General features: G+C 52.0%; 1 protein-coding gene across 1 annotated transcript; it reads right to left on the minus strand.

The window, feature by feature from the left end:
• Positions 1 to 3,152: 3,152 nt before the first annotated feature.
• On the minus strand, positions 3,153 to 7,863 carry MECR (mitochondrial trans-2-enoyl-CoA reductase). Its single transcript, XM_010186354.1, has 9 exons — positions 7,773 to 7,863; positions 7,534 to 7,665; positions 5,293 to 5,436; positions 5,107 to 5,209; positions 4,721 to 4,823; positions 4,413 to 4,486; positions 3,869 to 3,929; positions 3,629 to 3,701; positions 3,153 to 3,316 (listed from the first exon to the last, which is right to left on the minus strand). Exons 1-9 carry the CDS (start codon positions 7,816 to 7,818, stop codon positions 3,153 to 3,155), a joined length of 900 nt encoding a protein of 299 aa, XP_010184656.1. The 5' UTR covers positions 7,819 to 7,863.
• Positions 7,864 to 8,856: the final 993 nt, after the last annotated feature.

Consider the following 8,856-nt stretch of genomic DNA (forward strand, 5'->3'; position numbering starts at 1 on the left):
CAGGCTGCCCAGAGAGGTTGTGGAGTCTCCTTCTCTGCAGACACCCAAAGCCCTGGCCGTGTTCCTGTGTGACTGCTCTGGTGATCCTGCTCTGGGGGAGTTGCACTGGGGGAGCTTTCCAGGTCCCTTCCAACTCCTCATATTCTGTGATTCTATCTTGGGATGCTGCTGCCACCGCAGCTATCATAGAAGAAAAGGCTCTTGATGGTTTTGCTGGTGAACCCCAGGCCTCCATCCTGTGCTATCGTTGTGCCAAGACCAACCAGGCCTCAGCCCGCTCCTTCCTCAGCGAGCTCTGGACGATCACCGACAGCCATTGCTTCCAGTCAGTCTGGTGGGGCAGTACACTGGATAATATAAGAAATATTCTTGTACATGTATATTGACTAACTTTAGCTAGGAAGAAGCTGCATAAGGATAACAGGATTTTAGTTTATCTGAGGCCCACTTTGCTACTCTGCCTTGCGAGGTGGAGGCACAGATAAGAAGTGAATGAACCACCCTACTCAGACCAACTTGAGGAGTCAGGCTTTGTGAAAACAGTTGCACGGGAACCTGAAAGATGAGAGGACTCCATGAAAGACACAGTTTAAGTGACCATTCCTCATGCTAATCAAGCATGCACAATTAGTTTGTAGATATTTTAATTAGTTACTGGAAATGTAGTGCATATGTAAACTTTTTACTGGAAATGCAATACATATGTAAACTTTTATGGCATGAATATGTATGTGCAAGGCGCATATAAGCTACTGCCAACCGCTAATACTTTGAGCATCGCTTTATGAAATGATTCACGCTTGCTCCCAGTGCTGAATTAAAGAATGTCTTGCTTTCTAACTCCTACAAATTGGTCTTAGAAAGTTATTGATCTGGTATTTCGGATTGCAAAAAGACTCTTCAGAAAGGAAGTGCTGGGCAGGAGGGGACCTGGAAATCTTTGAAACCGAGTCCATGAGAGGCTTCGCTCGCCAACGTCACCTCCTTGGCTTCTGGAAAATGGAAGGGGATTCTCTCGTGTCTGCCTCCATCGAGGAGCTGTGAGCGGTGGCAGCGGCAGGTCCTGCTCTGGGCAAGGTACGGCGGGGCCTCTGCACACAGATGAACCCTCGGGACATTTGGGGGAGAGGTTTGTGTACAGATTAAATGAACCTTCACAAGGCAGGAGATGGGGATGGGAGCAAATGGCCCGATTTTGTCCCGCGGGTCACTTTCAGGAATTCTCAATGCAGGATTTTAGAGGAGCAGCAATGCTGACAAAAAGAGATTTGGGTTATTTCTGCTTACTTTGAATCTGTGAAACAGAACAGTCTCATCATGGCATGCTTTTTTGGCTGCACCAAAAGCTTAAATGTTCTTGTGGCATCTGCTGAACGCTGACAAGACACCCGTCAGCATCGCGTTACTCCTGACACATCCGCTCCACGCCGAGGTGCCTGAAAACTCGTGGTGTTTGGGTTTCTCCATCAGTTTTTAGGCTTTAGAAAACCCTACGCTTCTCTGCTCCAAACTGCCAACAACAGAAGGGTGGTTATTGCTTAACTAAACCTTATCCTTTTATTCAGCCTTGAGGTTTTAAATGCCCCAGAGGCTCCTTTTAATGCCCGCGTTTGTCTGATGATGGCACCGAACTCCTCTCCTTTGCATTTTGTAGCTGCTCTTCTACTACAGCCCCTTTTTTGCTGCAGTTTGGGGAGAAATAAATAAGCCAGGGGCCTCTACTGGACCTCAAAAGGCTGGGCATGTGTCCCCCTGCATACACCAGCCCCTCACCCCAAGGCTGAGGGACAGCACCAGCACCTTCCCCCTGTTGGATATTGCAATTAAGACCAAAATCTGAAATTAAAGTGAACAGTGTGACTCTTCTGTCTTGGGACACAGATTTGGGGTAAGAAATGCTGGTTTTGGTGCCCGGCGGGTGCTAACAGGGCAGAGCCAGCCCTGTCTGCCCCAAACCACATCCACCTTGCAGCTGCTTTTAGCAGGATGTTAACTGCTTAGGTGCAATTGTAATTAAAACTTAATTCCATTTACTAAAATAAATACATTACGTAAATAAAATCAAACTTAATTAAAAAACAGGAGGGAAAACGCCCAGGATTTAGGACGAGGCATCGCACAGCCCCTGCACGCCGCACTGAGCACAGAAACATTTATTGGCAGCATCTTAAAAAATATCTGTATCTATTAGACATTGATTTCCAAGAGGTTCTCGTCACAATCAGTAGCGGCAGTGGGAACAGCAGCAAAATTTGATTCAGGTCCAGGTATCGCAACCCCCCCCCTTGCCCTCCCTGTGTCCGGCTGTGTCCTGCTGCCCCCCCTCAAATGCCATCCCCCAGGGCTGTCCCCAAAGGGGTGACAGTGTCTTACAGTGCCCACGGGGGCGGCAGCGCTGGTTGGTACTTGGTAATTTGGCACTTTTCTTCTTTTTTTTTTTGGCATTTTGAGCTCGTTTTTGGGATGAGGTGATGTCCAGGGCTGGAAAAACCCTTTGTGCCCTTGTCCCTGCACCTACATGGACATCCCCTGCCCCTGTCCTGCCAGCATTGCACAGGCCGGGCAGGCAAAAATAATAAAAAAAAAATAAAACTAAAATAAAAATGGATTTTTCTCTGTAATCCAATGTGAGCAGTGCTCCCAGCCCAGAGGGATGAACTTTGAAGGGGAGATATGGACATGGCTCAGCACATGGGGGTCCACACTGGCTGGGAGCTGGGCAGCCACCAGCCCCGTGCTGCGCTGCAAAATCACCCCAAAGCAGCCAAAAATCACCTGGAGGCAGAGTGCAAACAGCAGAACAACACTGCCAGCCGTTAAGCCAAGCGGGAGGCAGCAGTGTGGCCCCCCAAACCCCAAAAACCCGTGTGAGGGCACACTGCTGCTCTTTTGACACCCCAAGCTGCCAGCCCTGGGCTCCCTGAGCTTCCTCTTGCACCCAAACCCCCGCAGCTCCAGCGAGACAGCAGCCTCTACACACGCTGCTGCCCATGCAAAGCTGCAAGGACTCCTAAATCTTCAAGTGGGCACCCAAAAGTTATAAAAAAAATAAAATTAATGGATCTGGAGGGTTTTTCCCTCCCAAGAGCCTCTTGTCAAGAGCAGTGAGGGAGAGCTCAGCTGTGGTGGAGCAGCCACCCATAAGGTGCGGGTCAGAGGAGCAGGATTTGCTTGGAGGACGTGAAGGGCTTCATGGTGGCCTCCAGCGCCACCCGGTAGTCCTGGAGCGGGACCTCGGTGCAGGCCGGTGCACTGAGCTGTCCCCTCTGGATGAGCTGGCACAAGGCGTCCATCATCCCGGTAAAGCGCTCCTGGTCTGCAAGGGACAGGGGGGCTCTCACTGCTGCGCCAGACCAGAGCCATCCACCATCCCCGGGCAAACACCCACCCGAAGCCATACGGCAACCCAGAGATGCTGGGGTGCAGTGTGCTCCCAGTCAGGGCATGTGGGATGGGTAAGACCCCCCAGCGTGGTGGCACACCAGGGTCTTTGCCCACACCGCCCAGCACCTGCATTTTGGCTGTGCTGAGGACTGTCAGCACTCATGACACCAGTAACAGCAAAGAGGATGGCACTGGTGTGGTGGTTTGGCACCCGCTGCCACCCCTCAGCACCCATCCGGCTCACCCTGTGCGTGGTCCTTCCTCCACTGCGTCATCCAGAAGCCGCGGAGCCGCACGTCCCGGAAGATGAAGGCGCTCTGTGGAGAGACGGAGCCGCGCACCCCAGTGACACCCGTGTGTCGCCTCCCAGTGTGACAGCGGTGCGAGGTGGTAATGAGGTGAGGAGGAGCCGAGGGGATGGGGACAACTGCAGTGGAGCACAGGGGATGTGCTGAGGAGACCCAAGAGTATCACCGGTACTCACCACAGGCACCATCACGGGCTGCTTTGCCATCCCCCCGTAGGTGACCATGGTCCCTTTGGGCCTGGAAGAGGAAGGGGGTTTGGTTATCAGTCCCAAATGTGCAGCGTTGGCCTTGCAACCTCTCCCTCTGCTGTACCCAACCCCACTGCAGCACCCATGGGGCTGTTCTCACACCAAAGCCCACCCAGACTCCGCTTTCCAGAGCTCCCTTCTTGCTCCCATGCAGCATTAACTGAATTTACAGCTAAATTCACCAGTTACACCTGGCCAGGACCTGGTGCACCTTCATAACTGAACCTCAGCTGCCTCCAGCCACCAGCACCATCTGAGACACACAGTGATCGTGGGTTAACTTGAACTCACTGATATTTCCAAACCCACTTCTTCTCCTCTCACTTCCCCTCTCCAAAACTTCAGTGATGGCCAACACCAGCTAACAACATCCCCAGCCATCCCTTTTGCCAGGGGAGCTCTGGAGCAGGACCCCCAGGTATTTGCTGCTGTTCCCAAACCCGTGCCCAAGCCCGTCCCCAGCCACACTCACTGCAGGTGCCGCAGCATCTCCGTTGTGCTTTTGCCTCCGACGCAGTTCAGGGCGAGCCGGGGCTTCGGGACGCTCTGCAAGAGTTCATTAAGAAGGTTCCCAAATTTTAGGGCTGCTTTTGAGGATGAGATCACGGTTCTTGAGGGCACAACTGCCTTAACCTCAATATTTACCTGGGAGCAGCTATAAGAGTCGTGGAGCTAAAATCTATGACCTGGCCCTTGTGGTAGCAGCAAAAGCCCTCAACTTCTTGGGGCTAAATCCTGATCTAGACAGAGATCTCTACATTGGGATCAGCACTAAGGTACCTTAAATATATCTTTCATCTCTGGCTTTCTCAGCATCTCCTCCGTGATGACGTGGTCTGCACCCAGGGCCATCAGCCTCTCTACCAGCTTTGGGAGATCAGGTCTGGAGGAGGAGCAAAAAACAGGACCCAGTGAGCCAGAAAGCAAAGTGTCACCTCCTCCTCCCCCCTCCTGCTCAGATGTAGCTTGGGGACAACAGGACAGAGGCTGGGGACACCGTGGAGGAGCACCTGGGGTGCAGGCTGAACCACGGGAGAAAATCCTACACTGGATGGAGAGGACAACCAGATCTTGCCCCAAAACTTGCCTGACCTCCTGCCAACCCCCAGCCTGGGCTGAGGGCAGCTCCTGCTCTGCAGGAAACCTCCTCCCTCCCCAGGACTCACCTGTCCCTCACCACGTTGATGGTTTTGATGCCGGAGGCTTTGGCGATCTGGATAACGGCCTGGCCCACGCCGCTGTTGGCTGCGTTCTGGATGACGGAGTCACCTGCACACAAATAAACCCAGATTTCTGTGGCAGAATTGACCCGCAAACCCACCCCGATTTCCGTACACCCCGCAAAGCTGTACCTGGCGCCAGCGTCTCGAAGTCGGCCAGCATGCGGTACGCCGTGCAGGGGTTGACGCTCAGCGTGGCGGCGCACAGCACCGGGATGTCGCTGGGCACCTTCAGCAGCGTCTCCTCGGGGAACACCCCCTGCGTCCGCCACGTCCCTGCGGCACCGGCGGCATCACCCGCAGGGACGCGGGCAAGGGGAGGAAAACGTTACCAGACCTCAACTCACGCCATGGCCTTAACGCCATGCACCATCTAAACCCTGGAGAGTGAATTATGAAACGCTTTTCCCTGTATGGGTACAGCCAAAATGTATTCCTCAGCTGGTGCTTTTAATACATGAGTGGTGAATGGAGAAACCTGGTCATCCTCTGAGGATGATGGAAAGCCTTGAGAGCTTCTAAACTTTGCAGTGAGTGGTTAGCCAGTAATGGGCACTCTGCAGAGATGTGAGATGGTGCAGAGTGCAGTGAGAAGCAAGGTGATGGTTGAGGGCTTTAGCAGCTCCCTACAAGCATGTCTGAGACCAGAAATGTAAAGCCATTGAGGAACGTTGGTGGAGGAAGCGTGCACCAGGAATGGGGCTGAAGGCCTGCGTACAAATCACGTTTCAAGTTCAGGACTGGAACATCTTGGGTGATTGAGGAACATTATCAGAGCTATGTAAGAAGCCAGGTAGGTTGTGGGGAACTCACAGGCATTGCCCAATCCCCAGAAAACCACAGCTTTGTGGTTAATGCAGCAGCATCTGTTACCACCTGCCTCCATTCACACTGACCCCAGGAAGGTCCCTGGACAATGTGTAGGAGAAAGCATCTCCTCTACAAGGCCTTGGGGGTCAGAGCTTGGCCATTCTGGAGCCAAACATCCAGGACTTGTATGGCATCACATCATCAGTAAACCAGGATGTCAAAAGACAAATTCCCCAGTGTTTTTCCCTTCTCTTCTTACAGAAGGGTACAGCAAGAGGCTGGGGATGGATCCCCTGCTGCCCGCTGAGATTTATCACCCAGCAAAGCCGAATCATTTCCCAGAATGGTAACGGGGCTCCCTGGGCGCAGGAGTGTGCAGCGCTAATGGAAATACTCCCCATCCTATGGATGAGCCCATATATTGAAAGCCAATTTAGTTGGAATGACTCCCTCTATATTTATATTCGATTTAACCCCCTATCATCCATTTACTCTTTTTTTTCTGTGTGCTTAAAAATATCACATTTGGATCTTAACTAGATAGCTTTCCTTCTCCCATTAAGCGAAAAAGCCTTTTAAGAAGAAACAGGCAAAGAACAAGCTGTTACGCTAAACCAGAACGGACAATTTTTTCTGGCCATTGGCATTTTGGAGGAGCACGAGAGACATTTGTTGGGAAATAAATCCCTGTGCTTTCCCATCAGAGCACTATCGAGGAGAAAACTGCAATGAGATATAACCACGACCTTGTGCGGGTCAAATGCTTCATCCCAGGTGTTTCAAGCAGCTCTAGGATGTGACAAAACGCGGCTGTTTCCAGAGAAGCGTGGATTGCTGCGACGCTTTATAACGGAGAAGCCCCATAAAGGGTCTACGCCGTAGAAAATATGATTTCTAAATGTAAGTTTAGCATAAGGGATGGCATTGCTACCGCTCCTCTTGCAAGCGCTTGGGTTTTTGCATTGCACATCCCCTTCCCTGGGGACCCTCATCCTTCCATGGGGACCCCCATCCTTCCCCGGGGACCCCCCGCATCTGCAGGGGAACAGCAGCATCCCTGGCTGCAGCTGGGGACCAGGCACAGAGCTCGCTTTGCAAAAAAAAATACATGAAAAATAAAAATATGTGGCAGAAAGAACAGAACTTCAAGCAAGATCTAAACAGGGAAGAAATTAGGAGGCTTCCGTGCAGCTCCAGCGGTTATCCCGATGCTTCGTGTCTGAGACAATGCAGCCCATTATTTTTATGATTGGGCTAATACGGCGCTAAATGGCTTCCAACTGCTGCTTCTCTCGCCCCAACATTCCCTAATGGAGCCTTTTATTTTTTCATTTTAGGTCCCATTTGATTAAACGTAATTGCTGTAAGTGGGAGCTGCGTGCGGCTCTACCCACACCCAGCAATGACGAGCGCTTTTGCTCCGGGACCCCCAAAATCCCTGCGCCAGCTCGCGAAGCATCCGTTCCCATGAGAGCATGACCACGGGTTTGCCACAGGGCTTGGGCAGCTCTCGGCGGGTTTGAGCACCCCCAAAATCCCCCGGATGCCGGGGTTTGCACTCACCAAGGCCGGTGGCTGCCGGGATGACCCAGTCCCCGGGTTTCAGCGCCGCCACGCGCCGCCCCACCTCCAGCACCTCCCCAACGCCTTCGTTGCCTCCCACGGCCGGCAGCGGGGTCAGGATGGCGTAGGTCCCTGTCGGGGAGCTGGGGGTGAGCTGAGGACCCCCCAGATCCCCCAGAACATCCCTTCAGGAGCATCTCAAGGAGAAGGGATACAGGAAGCAGCATCCGGCGCGTTACCTTGGATCATGTTGATGTCGGCGGGGTTGATGGGCGCTGCCAACATCTTGACGTGGACGTCGGAGTCCCCCAGCTCGCCCAGCTCCAGGTCCTTCAGTCTGAACGGGGAGGCACAAAGGAAATGGGCATTAATACAGGGGTGGCTGATGCCCTCTGCACCTTGGTTTAAGCTGGAGAGAAGCCTGTGTCACCTACACAACACACTGGCTTAAAATAAATACCCTATTCCCCATCTCATCTATGTTGCTGCAGCCTGGCCTCCTCCAGCAAAGAAACCCAAAATCCAGCTTAGATCACCCCATCGAGACCCCTCCATCCACAGCAAGTGCCCGTATCCACCCCAAAACGTCACAGCCAGAGTTAGGAACAATCCCGAAACAGTCCTTGCACAGGAAGAAGCCTCTACAAGGGGTGACGTCCCCAGCCCCTTGCCACAAGTTGGTTTTAATTGCGATGAAGATGCTCTTACACAGAAGTGGTTATTTGCTGCAATTACACACTGCTAAGCACGTGTCAGGAGGAGCAATACGCTGAATTTCTTTCGTAGAGTGGCCTGGCAATGGGGTTTTACCCTTCCCTCCTCTGGCTGATTTGGGGATGACTTCAAGGTTTGAATTAAACAGCACCGTACGCATGATTTTTGGTAGATTTTGCTCAAAACCATGAGGTTTTTGGCAAGGTAATGAATGATGAACCCAGGCTGCTGAGCAAACCCCATGCCAGGAGGAAGTTTGCTCCTCGCAAACCTGCTCTGAACTGAACTGCAAGGTTTCTGCAGGGAAACACAGTGGCTCCATTGCACTTAAAATTTCAAAAAATTAAAAATAAAATCAAAATCAGCATTATAAGGCACAGGGAACATGGAGGCACCGCTGCTGATGGGCTCCCTGGCCCCTAGCAATGCCATCTCCACGCTGTATATATTTTTTTGCCTTGTTAAGCAGCAAATGAAAGAATTTTGCCACTCTCTGCACGTTTGACTAATTGAAATCCCTTTCTTTTTCTTAAATAAGGTTAAATATTGAGGTTAAAGTTAATACCATGCAGCACCTCTGCACAGCATCAACCCCATGCCAGCGACTTG

The sequence above is a fragment of the Mesitornis unicolor genome, unplaced genomic scaffold (assembly GCF_000695765.1).
Source record: "Mesitornis unicolor isolate BGI_N332 unplaced genomic scaffold, ASM69576v1 scaffold9266, whole genome shotgun sequence".
NCBI lineage: Eukaryota > Metazoa > Chordata > Aves > Mesitornithiformes > Mesitornithidae > Mesitornis > Mesitornis unicolor.